A 20,078-nucleotide genomic window follows, 5' to 3' on the forward strand; every position below is an offset into this window, starting at 1 on the left:
AGAACTACACAAAAAGATTATAAGATACATTTTGTACAATATATCTCACCACCTGCTTATAGAAAAAGATATGGCAGATAAAAATAATAATAATAATAATAATAAATTGCTGACTTGACATGTGCAATCTTTTGGTTCTGTCTCCATGTCCTATTTTCTCTATCACTGTCAGAAAAAAAGAAACAATTATTTCAGGTGTTACAATAAACAAATATTCAACAAATCTCTGTGCAGTCCAAAATATAGATATTTATTTCAATTCATGTATTAAAATACATGTATAAATTATATAATACACACAGATTGTTTTACTCTATGTACATCAAGTACAATTTCTTTTACAATCAACTTACATTCACATACAGTACCAAATATACATTAAATTACATATACATTAATATACATATACATTCAACATTAGTTCATCTTTATTTTATATTGCTTGTTTTGGACTACATTTAAGCATTGTTTTTAGAGCATGTTCTTTTTCATTTCCTTATTTCATTTTCTGTTCTGCTTTTCGAGAACAGACAAAAATAAGCTTCAAAGAAATTTGCTTAGGTACCACAAACATTTCCCTGCAAAGTTGATAAAACTAAGATATATCTAACATAAATGACCACGAACACTTAGTTTAATAACAGGTAGATGGACGAGGTTTAAGCAGGAAAGAGACCAACAAACTAACCCTGTGACACTCAGTACCAACAAAAGATCAATAAGGATCCCTGCTGCCTTTGTGAAAGTAAATGCAATCAGCCATTAAAACTAAAGCTATTGCATAAATAAGTGACCCTGGGCTGAGGTAGTCGTCTCCATGGTGACAACCTATAGAGCCATGTCTCTGAGGGAAAGATCACGTGCACACATAACGGGGTCCCTGTAGACAGGCAAGATGAAGTGAAGCTATGCCATCAGTGCCTTATTCTCGAGTGTGCCAATTAAGGTATTAAACCGAGGTGAACTAAAGCACTAATTATGATTTGACATATCAAAGGAACACTTTAACAATCAATTAAGCAATACTGAAATTGCTACAGTTATGAAACATTATTCATTCATTCATTCAAAATAAAGAAAATATCTGGTTCTGTAAGACACAGCAGATGATTTTTACAGTGGTCACACTGCAGTTATTCCCTTCAAAACAGGATGTTCATCTGTTTAGGCTGGCATTACTAATACGGTGTGTGTGTGTGTGTGGAAAATCTTTGGTGTATATGCTGTTTTGACTGCTCACTACCCCATAACCATGACAACATGGTCACCCTGAGTCAACACAAGTCTAGCAGCTCTCAAATGCATCAGTTTCATGTCCAAACACCTAAATCCTAATCTCCAACCCTGCTCCTATACAGTACCTTTCTGCAGACCTTGCTTTTCAAAGTCTGTCCTGCAATTACAGTACAATACTGATTTGTACAGTACTAAGACTGATTTGTTGTTTGTATTGCTATACCTACTGAATGCTACTCTTGTGCTCTAATCTAGTGCTTTGACTGCTTCCTTTTGAGAAAAACAATCCCCAAATTAATTTAACTTAATTTTGAAAAGTCAGATGCAAAAAAAAAGAAAAAAAAAAAAGATATGTGACATTAATTTCTAAAAACATAAACCATTGCTGTGTTCGGCAACACCAGTTATAGTTGACCTTTACTCTGCATCAATATATTTGCAGTGAACACCTCTGCCAAGGCTGGTCCTCTGTGGTCGCCCGAGGCGAATTAGGCGAGGGAGGTGGTTCCATGAGTAAGCCAGTCGGGCGGAGACCATATCAAGGGTGATGTCACTGAATTCCGCCCACAGGTTGGAGGGTACAGTCTCCCTCACAAGTTTGGGTAGAACGACAGAGTCTGGCAGAAGCCCATTAATGCCTCCAAGGAGTAAATGGCAGAGAGCCCGAGACTGTAGGCTTTCCCTTAGACTGCGAAGGAGATCATCCAGCCGGTCCACAAGGTTGCACTCTTCCCAGGCCTCAGGGGGCGTACTGAGCAGCAAACGAAGCCAAGCGGTCTTCAGAGCATAGGACGAAAGCACTCCTCCCCATTCAGCTCCAGACTTCTGGTCCAGCGTCTCCCCACTGAGGTTACGTACCTCTTTTAGGAGTTGAAGGCACTTCAGATGACAGGAGTTAGAGGGCAGTCTACCTTTTAGCCATGCCAGCAGTCTCTGCTCCTGCCTGGGAAAGTACACTGTCCAAAGGTCTTCTCCTCGCTGAGCCCGCTGGGATGCCACCAAGAAGGCACCATCACCGAGAGGAAAGGCTGGAATCAGCCGAATGCCCATGGAGATGTGGCAGCAGACATAATCGGAGCGGGGTGTCAGACGGAGGAGCACTTGCTGCTCCTCACTGAGAGACAGGCTGAGGGAACAGCGCTGCTCAAACAGGAAACGGAAAGTAGCGAGGCAGCGCTGGGTGGCCGTGTAAAACCAGCGCTGTACGGAATCCGGGCTCATCTTATAGACACTTTGAGCATTGTGCAAGTGCATGAACGTATCCGTGAAGGCCTTGTGACGACGTGCCCACTCCGCCTTGCGAGGCGTGTTCAGCGTGCACAGAGGTGGCCCTCCATGTTTGTCAGTGCAAACACTGGCCTCCAGTTTCAGTCCACGAGGTGCCCGCAGAGGTACAAGGATGTCGAAGCAGTCAGGTGAGCCCACCTTGTGCTCCTCGTAGGAGCTGCCGATCTGGATGAAGTCACCCCGGAAGGCCAGCGAAGACTCCGGAGGGACATCGGTGCGACCGACCTTTACAAGTTCACTCACCAGCTTGGCAACATGGGCTTTGCTGTGGCCCAGCACATGCGGAGAGAGACGCACATGCCTCTCATAGTGATCGTCCAGTAGCTCTCTCTTAGAGACACCTAATTTTCCGTGCCCCTCCGGGACTTTGTGGAAAGCCCTCCTAGCAGAGCCAGGTTGAGTTGAGCAGTACTTTATGAAGAAATAACATAAAATAAATGCTAGGATGTACTTGAAAAGTGTGACAGCTCCAGGTCCTTGATCAGAGCAGTCGTTCCCTTGGTCCTCAGATCCACTGATGATGTACTGGTGCAGTAGCAGAAGAGCGGTGAGGATACAAGTGACCAGCGGCCAGAACAACCTGAGGTTGAGAGTGTAAACGCTCATCCTCCTCCTCCTCCTCCAGTCTACTCCAGCTCTGTGGGAAAAGTTAGGGCTAGCCCATGCCAAACCAATCATCCAGATGCTGAAAACAAGGCCAAGCTGATGTTCTTTTAGCCTTCTCAACCAGAAACCGTTGTGTAAGGGGAAGTTCTCCAAGTGAAGTTTCTTTGCGGATGCAGCATATGCCTAGGGCAAGAGGAGTCCTCTCATTCAGGATGTTTGAAAATCCCCCCTTTTGTCTCAAGTGAGCACTGTGTGAAACGAGAGAGCAGGCTCTCAGTGTGTGAGCTCAGAGGAAATGCCAAACTCTTGAGAGAGGAATTTCTGTTTAAAAAAAGAGGCGTTCAAAACCCAGAGCCTGTCCACACGCCTCCTCCCTCTTCTCTTAAAGAAACAGATCTCAAAATGTTTTCTGACAGAATGGGCACTGGCTTAGAGATTTACACAACATGATAATACCAAATGCATTATTAGGAAAACCAATTTGATAAAAAAAAAAAAAAAAAAAAAAAATCAAATGTGTATTATTAACATAAAGAGTGCTATACCTAAAGGACAGTTCATACAAAAACTCACCCTCATGTCATTCCAAACTTGTATGACTTTTTTTCACTGTAGAACGCATAAAAGCATATATTTTTCATTAATACCATCACACAACTCCTTTTGTAAAATGACCAAATTAATTATAAAAAATGATGTCAGTAGAGGTGTGGCCCTTGTAAACTACACAGAAGGTCATTGAGAAAGTTTACAGAAACACTACACTCACACACACACAACAAGTATTTCTCTTTGAAAGGAGTGTCACAGTAATACGTCTGTATCTTTGTTGATCTGTTACCGACCCCTGACCTCAGCACAAGCCTTCCCCCGGTCACCCCTGACCTTGTGATACTGAACAAGAAACCACTGTCATCTCTCTTAATCAGTCCACAGAGTGCTTTTGTACTGCTGTATGGACATAAGCCTTTTAATATTATCTTGCTTTATTATAGACACAAGTTTTTAGAATGGCTTATTCAAAGCTTAGTCAAATACTCCTAATCACATCTATCCCAAATGCATAAAGCCCTGTGTACAGAATTTGAATTTAAACTTAAGCAAATAGACAGTCAGTCCGCTGTTCACTTCATATAGGACACACCGAGGTAGCCACAAACAGAAAACCACACCGTTCCCACCCAGGGCATGTTTCTACCTCTGCCCTCTGAATTTCAAAACAAACGGTGCCCATGGTCATGAAAGTTGCGCTTTAAGTAAGGACACACACAGCAGCACCTGGCTAAGTCGCACAAACCTGTATGACCCGTCAGAGGATAAACACAGAGACAGCTCGTTAAATATGGCTGATTGAACTGTTTAGATAAAAAAGTATAACTGTCTGTTGGAACTAAACAGATGCCTTAGGAAGGAAGTGATCTTCATGATAGGGAACTAGAAAAGGCAATGGACATTACTGCAGCGTTTCAGTCATGTACCTTCTTATCAGTCTTCTTGAGCTATTTTGATAGTGATGTAGCCCACTCTAAAAATACCAAGCTGTCTGAAGTGGGATCAACAACTACAAAACAACAGATAAATGCATTGATGATTTGCAGTTAAATGCAGCCCTCCTCCTGCAAAAAGAATGTCATGTGGTTAGCATCCGTGTCCTGAGGGAAACAAGCTTTAAGAAATAACATGATTCATAACACTGATGCATAATAAGCTTCTGAGCACAACACATACACTGTCCAAACTTGTTTGTGCTAATAAGAGAAACAGCTGAATTCTTAAGACATTTACTACTCTTAATGTCTTTAGTGGTGAAGGTTTGACAGTCAAATATCCAGAGATATTTTGTGTATATTTTCAGCATTTAAAAGAGCTTCAGATCTCGGAAAACAGCGTGCTATTAAGACTTAAAGACATGTGATCTGTTCACAATGAGCAACTCATGCAGTGTTTCCAGATGGGTCAGCTTCCTCTGACACAGACTTATTATGTGAATAAAAGATTGTGTGGCAGCTTCTGCATTACATTAAGCAATGCAAATGCTTATATGGAGGGTATGTTTAGGAATAAAAACCTTCTGAAGCAGGAAAGAAGGGGAGTAGGGGCGGGAGGCAGCCTGTGGGAAGTGGGCAGTTGAAAACCTTAACCACTTTGTGTCTGTTAAAGGTTACATGTGGTCACAGTTGATGGTAGACTGAAAGCTGAGGAGTACTTGTAGTTACACAGGGATTGCATCAGCCTTCTTCTCTCTGAATGCGAGTATACAGTAGCTCTGCCCCCTAACAGAAACTGCCAAACTAAACAGGCCTCTCAACTCTTATCCAGTACAGTCAGCATAAAAGACTCTAGACGAAGAGGTGGAAGGGGCCCGGAGTACAATTTGTGCACTTCTCATAGCCTGTTCTCTTCTTATCAAAGTTTCAAACTAAATTCACCAACTGGCAACATATTAAAAATAACCCTCAGATACAGAAACTGAAATCCAGGCTCTCATACTCTCTGTGGTGTGTCCAGGCTGACTTCATGCCCTCATAGATTAAGTCATGGGAACCACAGGGAGATGGAGACAGCTGTTTCCTGCTTCTCTGCTACATGGATTATGTTACATGTTTTCATAGCAACCCATGTGATAACTTCCCCTAATGCTGTATGCAAACATCTCTGACAGTTCCTATATATTCTAAGATAACAAATGAGCATGTTTATAGCATGCCATATACATTTATATATCTGTGATCTTTCTTCTCGCATAAAATTTCAACAGATTTCCCTGTTGTGACTGGTGGCTGCAAATTACCTTTAACTTAAGAGGCAAAGACTGCCCTCTTGTGTTCCAAGTGGTCTGTGCAAACACACACATCATGTAAAGACATTTGATTTTAATGTTAACGCAATAGTGATTGATAAAAAGTTACAGTATGTTATTCCTGAATATATTCTGCTGGGTGAGATAAAATAATGCAAGTCATGTATAAAATCTCAATAAGCAGATTTTAAACATTTATACTGCTGTGAGGAAAAGCACTAGAAAATACTTCATGACGGAATATGTAATTTCTGCTCCACTATTGTTAATAAACTGAAACTGCAAAAATATGATGATATTTTATGATGATAAAATATGAGGTGATATCCAGGCACCTGCAAAAAAGATGCACAATGTGTCAGCAATACACAAGATGGCAGAGCATGAACATCTCTGTGGCTCTATAAAAAGAACTATTAAAAGGATTGTAATTGAGGTTGTATATTTTATTATGCTAGTTCATGCAGTCACAAATCACGATGTCACATGGCATTATTCAGACTTACTGATTCAGCATCATGCTCCAGTCCGGTGTCATTGTGCTTCATTTCATCATCACGAAATTCTTTAATGATCTGACACCCACTCACACACACACACACACAAAAAAAACCCTACATATCAGTAGTCAGTCAGTAACATGTTATTCATCTGCATCATACATATATTATTCAGTAGGGTTTTGCGTCTGATATCACTTTTGAAAATTATTCTATTTAGATATTAAAGGATTAGTTCACTTTCAAATAATAATTTCCTGATAATTAACTCACCCCCATGTCATCCAAGATGTTCATGTCTTTCTTTCTTCAGTCAAAAAGAAATTAAGGTTTTTTGATTTTGATTGACATTCCAGGATTATTCTCCTTATAGTGGACTTCAATGGAGCCCAAACGGTTGAAGGTAAAAACTATTTTCAGTGCAGCTTCAAAGGACTTTAAACGATACCAGACAAGGAATAAGGGTCTTATCTAGCGAAATGATCTGTAATTTTCTTTAAAAAAATACGAATGTATTTGCTTTATAAACACAAATGATCGCCTTGCAAGTTCTTCGCCATTCCGCCTTCTGTATTCTTCAAAAAGCTTACACTTCCTACACCTTCCCTATTCTACTTACGGAACGAACGCACACTGTAAAAAATGACCGTGATTGTAACAGTAAAAGACTGTAAAAATGCTGCGGTTAAAAACTTTCAATTGGTTTACAGAAAGTTTCCGTACTATATACGGTGAATAACTGTAATAGATCTAATGGTACATTTAATGTAATTTTACGCTAAAATACCGTTAAATTCACAGTTTTTGGAAGTGAAAAATAACAATTCATTGTAAAATTTACAGTGAAAAAACGTAAATTGACATTCCCACAATTCCCTGCGTGACACTTCACATTTGATATATTTTTGTTGAAATAACTCTTTCTTCTTAGTTTTTCTCATTTTTTTCTAATCAGTTATGTACATTAGGGTTTTATGTTACATCTAATGTTGTGAAATTAATGTTTATTGCATTTTTAAAATGTCATGCATGTTTCCTTGATGGTGTTTAGTGTGTGTGTGAATGACACTGTGTGCACCTTCTATATGTTAGTGTTGTCCTTCTCAGCTTGTGGAAAATCTGCTTGTGATCATCATGTGACTCTTATCACCACTGTGTTTGGTGACTGTCAGTGTATTATAAAAGGTACAAAACAGATATTAGTTCTTCATTAGGTTGGTAAATTAACATTACATCAGTTAATGAAATATGTTATTTTACCGTAAATTTAACAGATTTTTTTATGTTGCTACTGTATTTTTTATGGTAAAGTTCTGGCAACCACAGCTGCCGTTTTTTTACCGTAAATTTTACTTGGATGTTTTTTTACAGTGCAGCGCCAGTTCCGTTTTTTTCCGTAAATAATCCTTTAAGCTACTATTTCATACAAGCCCACCATGTCTTAAGGCTTTTACCCACCTGTAGCAGTTCTGTGTACTTCTCAGGATCGTTCTCCATAAGAGTTCTGATCTGGCTGTTGTAGTGCTCTGAGATACTCTCTTCTACAGCCACAGTGCAGACCATCACCCCTTCTTTTCCCGAGAGCAGAACCAGCTCCTGTCCAAAAAACATAAGACGTGTGACTTCCAGACATGCTGCATTGACTCTTTCTAGTTACAAATAACTTAAGTACACAAAGGGTTCTCACACCTTTTGACCAATGATTTTGTATGACGACTTTTCCAGTCGTCCGTGATATTTACCATTACTGCACTTAAAGGTGCTCTAAGCGATCCTGAGCTGAGTAACTTCCTGTTGATGTTCGAAGTCTTGTCAAACAAACAGAGGCTAGCTAGACCCACCCCCCCTCCCCTCCCCTACGTGCTTCCTGAAACATGAACACGCATTAAAAATCTTTCTTGTCGTTTATTGGCTGGAGCGTGTTTATTATGTTTTGTGGTCCAGGCTGCACCAGTTTGTTTTTATTGCCGTTTTCGGAGCTTGTGGCGTTTTTTTTACAGTGTGTTCAGGGGACAGGCAGCTAGCGGATAGTGAGGAGATGTTTGCTGTATGTGACAAAAAATGTTTTGGCCTAAAAATGCGTGACATCGCTTAGATCACCTTTAAAAAAGAGCAATTTCAGTTGAGCAATTTATTGAAATGTATTAATTTCTATAATTTTTCCATGCCTGTAAATTACTATTTTACTCTCCCCTAATATTTCCAGGTTACGTGGGAACTCTGTACATAATATTTTTTTTTTTTTTTTGTCTGCACCAGCATGTTGTACAAAATCTTGTACAAGTTTCTTGGACTGAATTCTTGAGAAACATTATTTTTTTAAAACAGAGAAGAAATAATGTAACAGCATTTGCTATATTCCACAAAGGAAGCAGGAGGGTCGGACACACTCTGTTCTCACCCAGTATCTCAGGTGCTGCTTCTCTTGATCCCACATTTCCTATAACAGTAAATGAAAAGTCATAAGTTGATATTCATCATCAAAATAATTCCATATTAAAGCTGCAAGCAGCGATGAAAGGGCCCTCTCACCCGGGGCCACCTCCACCCGATGTCCTTAGGAAAACAATGAGTAGGGGGTGACATGCATGTAAGCGAGTAAATACAGGAGAAATATGGCATAAGTCATTTCGACGTGCCATACTTCCTGGTGGCCAGGAGTATTATCAAACATGTAAAGTTTGGGGCAGATTGGACATTGTACACTAGAGTTACAACAACTTCCTCCTTCATGGCGAAACATCAGACTTTGTCAGGCCCCCATGGACACGCCCTTCAACGAAAACTCTTTGACCTTTGACCTAAATACATCAGACCTCACTGAACTTGGTCTTTCTAAAAAAACAAACAAACAAAAAGATATAACAATTTAATCCTTCCAAAAAAACAAACAAAAAAAAAAACATTACCATTGTGTATTATAATGGCAGTGAGTGAAGATGAACGTGTTTGAGCTGAAGAAAGTGCTTCCATCCATCATAAACATGTACTAAACATGGCTCTGGGGGTAATAAAGGCCTTCTGAAGCAAAGTTATGAAATAAAATATCTAGCTTCCGCCAGAATGCTCACTGCCAGCTCAGATGCATCAGGATATTTATTAATATTTCTCAGATCATGTTCATCAGAAAAAAGAAAGTCATATACACCTAGGATGACTCGAGGGTGAGTAAAGCTTGGGCTGATTTTCATTTGAAAGTGAACTAATCCTTTAATATGCAGGAGCTCTGAGCACTACAACAAACATTACAAAAATAAACATCTACCGTGATAAACATCAAACATTAGAAAAATACTGCATAATTTGGCATACATAAACATGCTTGTTTCTAAAGCCTCTTTATTAATGTGTTTTGCTTTTCATTTTCAACTTCAAGTTTCAACTCTCAAAACTATGACATTTGGGAAAAAATGTAAATATCAAAGCCAAAATCTGTGAATATAATTCCTTGAAAGAGAAATACTACAACTGTGTAGTCATAAGGACAGTTATGAAACTGTATTGGTGATACTTACATTTGCTGTTTTTACAAAGTCGACCCGTTGTCGGTAAAAGAGTCTGTTGAGAATCACGAAGCATAAACTGAGGTCACAAAAAGGGACAAATATCATTAAAAGAAACCGGGTGGTGGTCAGTGTTGCACGGATGCCGTTTACTGATGCTGCTTTCACAAGCCACTCAGGCGCAGGGCCCTTTTGTTTTTCTAAGGAGAATTATTTTTTTCCGTCATCCGGGGCTTTTGGGGGGCCTTAACATGCTCAAAAACTCAAAAACTGGCACACACATTGGAATCTGCAGCCATTAGGATGCCACAAAGGATGGGACCTGGGCATGGCAGGGGGGCTCGACAGCACCCCCTTGAATAGTGTCCAAAACCATATATCAAACACGCTTGCATGTATTAGTATGAAACTCAGTACACATATAGACCTCATCGGGCCAAACAACTTTCATGCTCTAAGTTATATGCCAGCTCAACAGGAAGTCAGCTATTATGGGTTGTTTGAAAAACGCACGCTCTGGAATTTGATATACTCGATTAATCCGGTCACCACTAAACTTGGTCAGAATTAAGTCAAGACATTGAGGATGTAAAATTGCAAGCAGATTTTTGATATCTCGAACGCTTTGGTCGTGGCGAGGCAACAAATTTATAGTGAGAAAAGGGAAACAGGAAATGTGTTACCTCCCGATCAGGACTCGGATATATGTATTAGGGGTGCAACGGTTCTCGGTAAAAAATCGAACCGTACGGTTCTCCACTTACGGTTCGGTACGCACTTGCACCGCGGCCCATCCCGAATGACGATGCATCTATTGGTTAATGGTTGTTTAAAATAGCAACGTGGAAAACAGACAGAGTTTAGATAATGTATGTTTCAGTCGATGGATGCACAAAACGTTACAACAACGATAATCAGAAAGCGTGGACAAAACAGTCACTCTTTGTAAACTGTTAACTGCGAGTGCCTACTGTAATGTCCAGTCATTTACGCCGTCATCACCCGGGTGTTGATAGCGCGCGAGTGCAGGTGAGACCTGAACAGCACACGTTGCTATCTGTGTTTAAACTAAACTCATTTAAGCCTTTCTAATTTAAACATTCAAGAGCAAGACGCGAAAGAGAACTCGCACGCGCTGTGAGAAGATTTGTGTGCGCTCATCCGAAGTGCGCACACGCTTATTCCAGTCAGCGCGCAAGTTTTGCTCTTCAGCAGACAAATTCATACAAAAATTATGTCAACATGCCCGTCTTAGCGAGTATCCTAGCAAACATAGTCGGTTATGTCTTAAATGAACGTATATCAGTCGAGAAAGACAGCGCAACTATTCCTGCTGCCTGTATTTAATGTTAAATCAAAAAACAAATAACAAAGAAATCACTCGCTGCTCTTGACTGAATAGCTTTTGTAACTTCAATAATGATTAATCTTTATTTATTTTATACAGTAAAGATAATATGCAGTGATATTTTATATTTGATTACTATTTGATTACTGTTAGATACCTGAAAAACCTGAAAAGCACTGTTCCTGGATCTGTTTTTTCGCTCTTCTTTATTCTTTTTTATGTAGGCTATTATAGAAGTATCGGATCGGGACTCGGTATCGGCAGATGCTCAAAATCAAATGACTCGGCAAAAAAACGTAATCGGGACATCCCTATTTATAACCTCTGCATACATTGACTGATGTTTATAAAACTTCAGCTGTGTGCTCATTGTAGGAAGCCGATCACATGGATGTGACTATTGTGAGTCAAATTTATAGCGCCATTAACTGGCAGCAGGAAGTGTGTTACTTTCAAAATGCTTTAAGATCACCCTCAAATTTTTACCCAATTTGCTTCAAACTTCATTAGAATAATGTCAAGACATAAAAAATGAAGACCTGTAAAAAGATTTTTATTTTTTTTCAAACGCTGTTGCCATAGCAACAGATCAAACTTCAATATTTGTTTTGGATGGGGGTTAGTTTAACCTACAGTCACCAAACTTGGTACACACATTGTTCTCATTAAGCCGGACAACTTTCTAACTAACAGTCATTAGCTCTGACCAACAGGAAGTCCGATATTTTGGTTTGTATGTGGATTTTTTTCACCCTCTTTCTCCCTCTCTCTGTGGCACCCGTAATAGGAGTTGTGCGGTGAGGCTCCGCCTTCACTCGTGTGGGACGAGTCCTTTGCTGCGTTCCAATTCGCCTACTTATACTACGCCCTAAACGTATGTACTCTTTCTGTGAACAAAAAGTACTTACTTTTGAGTGTGTAGTAAAAGAGTAGACAAGCTTTGGGAAATACTAACACGTCATACAATCGCGTCTTTGCTCTCTGTCGCATCCTGTCACCGTAAACTGGCCTGTCAATCATCTTACATCCTCCACATTTCATTTAGTTTATTTCCTACCGTATCGGAGAGAAATACTGCACGTTGATCTGCAGTCGCGGGTCTTTCATGTGGAGAACTCTCCTCTTATTAATGCATAATTTTGCATTTAAAAGTTAATGGCCAATCGGATCTTTATAAAAGTCCACATTTGTATTTGCAGATGAAAAATAACACGGGTAACATTAAATATATATTTTCTATTAGGTTAAACTAATTATTAGTTACTAAAATATCTCAGCGTCGATCGCGTATATCCGCCATGTTTTGTAGTTTTTAACACTTTTTACTCGTGTTTGTAGTTCTGAACTGAATCCTCTTCCAATGCGCAATGGGTTGTGGGCAATATTAGCCTTTATAGTGTGCACGGATCCACACTTCGAAAATCTACCGCACATAGTATACCATCCGGGGACTTTTGGCATACTCTTTTCAACATACTATGCTTTGGGACACACTTATTTTAATCTCACATACTATTTAGGATGGATAGTATGGACATTGGAACGCAGGGCTTGACTCATTTGGTGTGTTTGAGTTCGTCGAGGTAAGAGCTCTGCAGGTGAAAACATGAACACACTGGATAGTCTCTTTATAGTACAAAATGAAGTTGTGCTTATAAAAAATGAGCCACTAACACTGTTTTTCATGTTTGATACTGTAAAGCTGTTTGATTTTAAGCAATCTATTGTATAAAGTGCTGTATGACGTGACGTGACTGGAGTGCTACTTTGCAGAGCTTGTGCTAACATTCCCATGCTGTTATGATCAGACGCTTTTCTTATGCTTTCTATAATAAATGCTTGCTGTTTTCTCATTTTTGTTGTGTTTATTTCGTTACTGAGAAGAAAGTGCATGGCACATATGTACATATTCATCTAAACGTCAATCTTAGCAGTGTGGTGCGGCGTCACATGTTCATTTACAGTATATCGCTGCTCACGCATTTCGAACTTCGTTTTACTCCTAAACGAAGAACGTAAAAGAACTTAGTTTGAAGTATACCGGGGCTGTAGAGTAGGGGTTGGGTTAGGTGATAAAAAATATCATTGACCCGATTTAAAATCAATGAAAGTCTATGCAATGTCCTCATTAAGACAGCAATACAAACCTGTGTGTGTGTGTATGTGTGTGTGTGTATATTTTTGATGAACTTATAGAAATATTGAACTGAAAATGATAACTTCACACTCATTTGAAATTGAACCATCATGTACAACACGTCTTTAAATTAATTATTTATTGAATTAAACAGGGTTGAATTTTTTGACGTTGGAATTAGGTGGATGTTTTCTTAGTCAAACACATTGATCTTTGAAGATTGCTACAATTTTATGGTGCAGTTAATATGGGATCCACCATATTCATTATCATAAAATCATTATTGTCATTTCACCAGATGCAGATATTAATTGTCCACACCTCACCTCAATGCCAAAGTTGCTGCGTGGGTTGTACATTGCTGCAACATCACGCCAGATGTCAGTCAGCGGGTTATAGGCCTCCACACTCCGCAAACGACTGGCACCATCATAACCACCAACCTTTAAATAAATACATTTTTTATTATGTATTCTGTGCATTTGTATGCACATCCATGCATGCTATTTACACATTTGCAACCTTTAAACTGTGATTGTATAAATATATTTCTATATTTGTGTCAGGGTTATTATAAACTAAATCCATAAAAAACATTCACACTGTAAAAAATAATTTTCATGATTTGTTGTCATAAAATCTTTTCCTTTGTCAAATCAACTTAGATAATTAATGTAGTTCAGATAACAAAATATTTTCTGTAAATTAACCCAATTGACTTCGTTGTATTAAATCAAATCTTTATTTTCAATAAACTCAAAATTTTAATGCAACCAGGTAACTTACTTTTTTAAGTTAAACCAACAATTCTTTTTTACAGTGCAGTTAACAGAAATAAAATAAACTTTAACTAATTAACTTTAATAAATTATTAAAATATTTAAAAACTTATTTATTTTAAACTTTAAACATTTTTTGATCAATAAAAACTATCTAACTAATAAAAATGACAAAACACAACAAAATTACAAACATTTTAAATATGTATATATGTATATGTATATATATATATATATATATATATATATATATATATATATATATATATATATAACTTTCACAGATTAATAAAACTCTGACAGAAATTACAAAAACATAAAATTACATTAATACAAATATTATTTAAAATATTAAAAATATAAAATAAAACTAATCAAAAACATTTAATATATATTCAAATATAAAAACTATAATAGTATGTCAATGATACATAACACTGATATGCATGTTTAATACTCACAGCATACACTAGATCTCCGTAAGTGATCACACCGACACCACTGCGGCGGCTTCTCATGGGAGAGATGAGAGTCCACTGGTCTGTTTCCGGGTTATAACTCTCAGCGGAAGAGAGACACTCGATCCCAGTAAAACCACCACAGATATAAACCTGAAAAACACACACAAACATGACATACATGATGTTTGTGCACAATTATCACAGATTGTTCAGAAAAAAAAACTGTTTACAACACTCAGTATATTTGATATAATATTCCTGTTTTCATATTTACACTATGCTCCTTCTGCTTTACAAGAATTAAGAGTCTCCAGCAGAAGAGTGTGGAGTCATGGGTGAGTGTTCTTACCCTGCCCTGCAGTTTGGTGGCGCTGGCGTCACTCCTCTGTTCATTCATGGGTGCTGTCAGTGTCCACTGATTGGTGTTTGGATCATAATGCTCTGCTGTTTTAAGCCGTTGATATCTATCAAAACCACCAATTGCATATATGAGCCCATCCAGAACAGCCACACTTACATAGCATCGGCTTTCATGCATGGGGGCCACCTGCAACACATCAGATACTTTACATCAATGTCCAAACACACATCAATAGACTATCACATTGGTTCTGTCCTATCAGTTGCAAAAATTACAATGGCATTAACACAATTTTTTTAAATAGTATTTGGAGAACCATTATTCAGTACTATGGTCCATGACAATATCAAAGTCAAATCTGACACCTTGACTGTACAATGGTACTTCTTTTGTAAAGGAAGTTACATGTTGACCTACAACATTACTCACCTCATGAAAAGTGTGAGTGATGAGATTACATTTCCTCACGCTGTTGAAATACTCCACACCATCATAACCACCGACACAATAAACAAACTCCTCCAGGACCGCTGTACCATGATAGGCTCTGGGGCGCTCATCATCTTGAGTTACACTGACCCAGCGGTCTGCCTTCACATCATATGCCTCAATCTCATTGGTGGGATTGCCACCGCTCCATCCTCCGACGGCCAATAGGATCTCTGAGGGCAGACGTGGGTGTGTCAGTTGATGTATGAGCTCTTGGTTGGTGGATTCATCCATGCTGAGGTCAAACATAGTCTTCATTGCATTGATGATAACAGGCTTGCAGGCTTCATTCTCCATCACCAGTGGATTGTTCTTCACATTATTGATCAAGTAGTCTGATGGCATCAACCCCAGTCAAACCTGAAGTGAAAGGAGAGTTTAGACTTTCAGAGCTGCTAGACTGTTGCAAGGCTGTTGCTAAGCAGTTCAAAGTTCAAAAATGAAAAATTATTTTCCAAAATTTCTTAAGATGTTAAGTCTTGTGTTCTGAAAAATGTATTAAAATTTAAGGATTAGTTCACTTTCAAATGAAAATTATCCCAAGCTTTACTCACCCTCAAGCCATCCTAGGTGTATATGACTTTCTTCTTTCTGATGAACACAATTGGAGTTATATTAATAAATATCCTGACGCATCCAAGCTATAAGTTATAAAGTAAAATATCTAGCTTCCGCCAGACCACCTTCCATATTCAACTTATAAAAAAAGCTTTTCTGTAAGTTGAATACGAAAGGTGTAGGACGTAGCGTAAGGCGTTTTGAACTGGAAGAGGCGTTAAACTTTTGAATATGGAAGGAGGTCTGGCAGAAGATAGATATTTTACTTTATAACTTCTTAAATATGCATATTTTTCTTACAGAAATGCATCGCTTTGCTTTAGAAGGCCTTTCTTAACCCTCTGGACGTATGTTTATGATGGATGGATGCACTTTCTTCAGCTTCATACTCATTGGTCCCATTTACTGCCATTATAAAGCTCAGATGTGTCAGGATATTTATTAATATAACTCTGATTGTATTCATCAGAAAGAAGAAAGTCATGTACACCTAGGATGGCTTGATGGTGAGTAAATCTTGGGCTAATTTTCATTTTAAAGTGAACTAATCCTTTAAGCGAGTTTATGCTTAAAACAAGAAAAATATCTGTCAGAGGAGGAAGAAAAAATTAAACTTGTTTGCCATTTGATTTAAGAATATTTTCTTACCCCATGTCAGGATTATTGTAGTTAAACTAAAACTAAAACCCTAAAATAAAATGGAAATAAACTTTAACTTAAATAAAATATTAAAAAAACTTAAACTAATTGTCAAGACACCATTTCTTCATTTAGTCTGATGTATACTAAAATAACTAAAACTGAAATAAAATTAGATACAAATTATAGACACAATTAAACAAACCAACCATAAAAAAAATAAAAATTAAAAAAAATGTCAACACTTTAGTATGGGGAACAATTCTCACTTTTAATTGGTTGCTTATTAGCATGCATTTTAGCTGTTTATTAGTACTTATAAAGCACATATTAATGCCTTATTCTGCATGACCTTATTCTACATCCCAAAATCCTACCCCATTCCTAAACTTAAATACTAAAACAACTACCTGACTAACTATTATTAAGCAGTAAATTACGAATTTATTGAGGCAAAAGTTGTAGTTAATAGAGTAGTTTTTTGTAGTAATTGTAGTTAATTCCCCATACCAAAGTGATACCAAATTAATATAAATGACAAAACGACAAAACAAAATTACAATTTTAAATAAAATTATAGCAGAAAATGTATCTTGATTGAAGAGTTATTTGATATTTGTAATGTAAAACAAGACAAAACTCTCTGTTTTACCTTTGGCAGAAGCACGGCAATGGTTTGCTTCCTGTTTTCAGGTGCATAATTAATCCATTGGAGGACTGCTTCAAAAACCACCTTCTCCTGTTTAACATTCAGCTCATCCTTTCCAACGAGTTCTTCAAGTTGTTCCAGCGAGAGCTCCAAGAACTCCTCAGGTTCGAGCAGAACCTCCTCAAAGTACTGCAGGATGTAGTGCATTGCTTTATGGTGGAGCTTCGAGCAGGAAAAAAAGTCCTCTGTAAACCTGCAGATGCCAATGCAGTTCTTTGGGCATAAATGTTCCTCCAGGAACTGGCAGCAAGCATCAACAAGACCCGACACCAAAAACTGATCAGCTGCCACCAAGAAATTTTCTTCTGTGATGAGTGCAGATCCTGTGTATGCAAATTGAATAATCTGAGACAGGGAGTCTTGGGATATTCCTGGAATTTCATAAAATAGTTTTTCTGTGCTGCTCCAGTTGTTGGAGAAAAGAGCCCTGTGAACAAAATTCATTTTCATGCATTTATATATTTGGACCGCTTAGGCAATTTCAACAATATGATGCTGGCAGTGGAAATTATGTATGTAATTCTAATTATGTCTTGGTAATTTGCACACAATTGCAGTTCAAATGCGTCTCCTCACCTAAAGTAAGGGCTGAAGGCAGACAAGATGATCTTGTGCGCTCGAAATTCTGCGCCATCTGTCCTGATGATCACGTCAGTGTGTTCGCCCTGGAAACATGCTTCATCAAACAAATTAAACGCTGTTTCACTTATGTTAGTGTACTCCATGTTCTCTCTGATGTTGGTCTTTAAATGTATTTCGTCTTCTCACCTCAAAACTCTGATCAAAGTAACCTCAGGTTTGAGTCTTTGTGGCGACCAAATGCTCAGCAGAGTTCTAGAATGTCTTTGTAACATCACAGTTGCAGAGCTTGAATATCAGTTTGTGTTGGCTACACAATTATCATGGAATTTGCTTTTATCAATTATTTTTGCGTGAAACATTTTCACGGTAACAAAGATATTAAAATTCATCTAATAAATTATTTTATTGGTGAGTGACCTATAAAGCATGGGATAATTCATTTGAACATGCAATCACCATTTTGATTGCACAAAACACACACCATTTTTGACAGCAGGAGTTTTCTTGCATAGTGTGACCCCAAACAAGTTTAACAGAGGCCTGTATGAAGAGGTCACACAAGGTCACACATAAATAATCATTTTCAATCAGTGTAGTCCAGATTAAAATGTTTAAATTTGAAAATAATTAACCTATTATGTTTCTCCTGGTCCGGTTAGCGTTCAGATTGGCAATTTTATCACCGAACCAAAAGATACCGAACCTTAAGGCATAGGGATACATTCACATTGTGATTGGTCGGATTTTATGACGTATTGCCTATTTTGAGACGGAACTTACCGAACATTCAAAACAATGCTGTTTTCTGAGGTAAATGTGCTCGTTGTGTGTGCGTAGCGGTGCGTAGCCTGCATGTGATGGTATTTTGGCCAGCTGGGAACTCGTGAAGAGCTTATAAAATGTGTAAAGTAGTAAAAACAGCGGCGGGAATCCATCCGTCACACACACAAATGATCTGCTGCGTGAAGACACGCGTCTGATGCCTGTGATGGGCAAACTCGCGACTATGACGAAAAAAACCGACATGCGTGAGGATTCTGTCCTTTTTAGGGTCTCGTCTTCCTGTTTTTGGTTCGGTTACATGTCTTTGGTCCGTGTTGCGTTCATATATCATTCGAACCGCACCAGAGTTCGTTTGGAAGCGGACAGAGACCCATCTTTTCAGCGGTCTTGGTCCGCTTGTTTGGTGCGCACCAGGGTTCGGATGGCAGCGTTCACATATGTTCAAATGAACCGCACTAACCGAGCAACCGCACCAGGGTTCGTTTTAATCGAACCAAACATGACAAGTGTGAACGCACCCTAAGTATTTAGTGCTGAGATGAACACCATTGCAAATACAAAAATCTGAATGGCAGTTTAAAACATTCAAAAATTGTTCAGAAACAGATTAGCAACTGCTTTGTTTATGGGGTTACCGGGGTTGTTGTCAGATCATTGGTGCTCATGCCTGCTGTTTTTCCTGTTTTGTTTTGTTCCAGTTCCCTGTGCCGTTTGTTTCTCATTGGACTATCTGTCAGCAGACGACACTCAGCCCATTGACCATTTTGCTTTAATATTTCTCTGTTTCTAAATAAACTGCAGGATCCTGAGTTATTTTCTGACAAAATGTAAAAGTTTCTAGCTTAACTGCCTGCTAAAACATTTACAACTGATCCTTAGATCCCTGTGTGTGTGTTTGTGTGAGTCTATTTTACACTCTTTATGGTTTAGAGTTTAACCCTTTCATTTCAATTCTGCCTGTATTACAGGATAAGAAATCTCTTAGTGTTTTTCTCTTTTTGAATGAAAAAAAAAGGCATAGAAGTTCATTAATAGTGCACTTAAAACATAGTTTTATATAATTAGTTAAAATTTAGGTTAATAAAAATTTAAGATAAACACATCTGGTATTTGGTATATTATTAGTTAACCCTTTCATTGCGGTCTGCAGTTGCCTACATTACAGGATTAAAAATATCTTTGGCCTTTTAATATCAGTTTGAATAACAAAATAAATGCATAACCAGTTCATTTATAGTCCCTTGACAAAATAGTTGTATATAATTAGTTCATGTATTAGGTTAATAAAATATAAAATAAC

The 20,078-nt window shown here is 38.2% G+C and overlaps 1 protein-coding gene and 1 pseudogene across 1 annotated transcript; both read right to left on the reverse strand.

The window, feature by feature from the left end:
- Nucleotides 1–239: 239 nt before the first annotated feature.
- On the reverse strand, nucleotides 240–3,311 carry LOC137017576 (inositol 1,4,5-trisphosphate receptor-interacting protein-like 2). Its single transcript, XM_067381966.1, has one exon. The coding sequence runs from the start codon at nucleotides 3,199–3,201 to the stop codon at nucleotides 1,654–1,656; it is 1,548 nt and encodes a 515-aa protein (XP_067238067.1). The 5' UTR covers nucleotides 3,202–3,311; the 3' UTR covers nucleotides 240–1,653.
- Nucleotides 3,312–7,845: 4,534 nt separating this feature from the next.
- Nucleotides 7,846–18,141, reverse strand: LOC137004409 (kelch-like protein 10; annotated as a pseudogene).
- Nucleotides 18,142–20,078: the final 1,937 nt, after the last annotated feature.

This window comes from Chanodichthys erythropterus, chromosome 3 (genome assembly GCF_024489055.1).
Source record: "Chanodichthys erythropterus isolate Z2021 chromosome 3, ASM2448905v1, whole genome shotgun sequence".
NCBI classification, from domain to species: domain Eukaryota; kingdom Metazoa; phylum Chordata; class Actinopteri; order Cypriniformes; family Xenocyprididae; genus Chanodichthys; species Chanodichthys erythropterus.

What these genes read in the sequence shown, in the direction of transcription:
- LOC137017576 (XM_067381966.1), bottom strand. Translation starts at nt 3,201, where the DNA reads ATGATTGGTTTGGCATGGGCTAGCCCTAACTTTTCCCACAGAGCTGGA.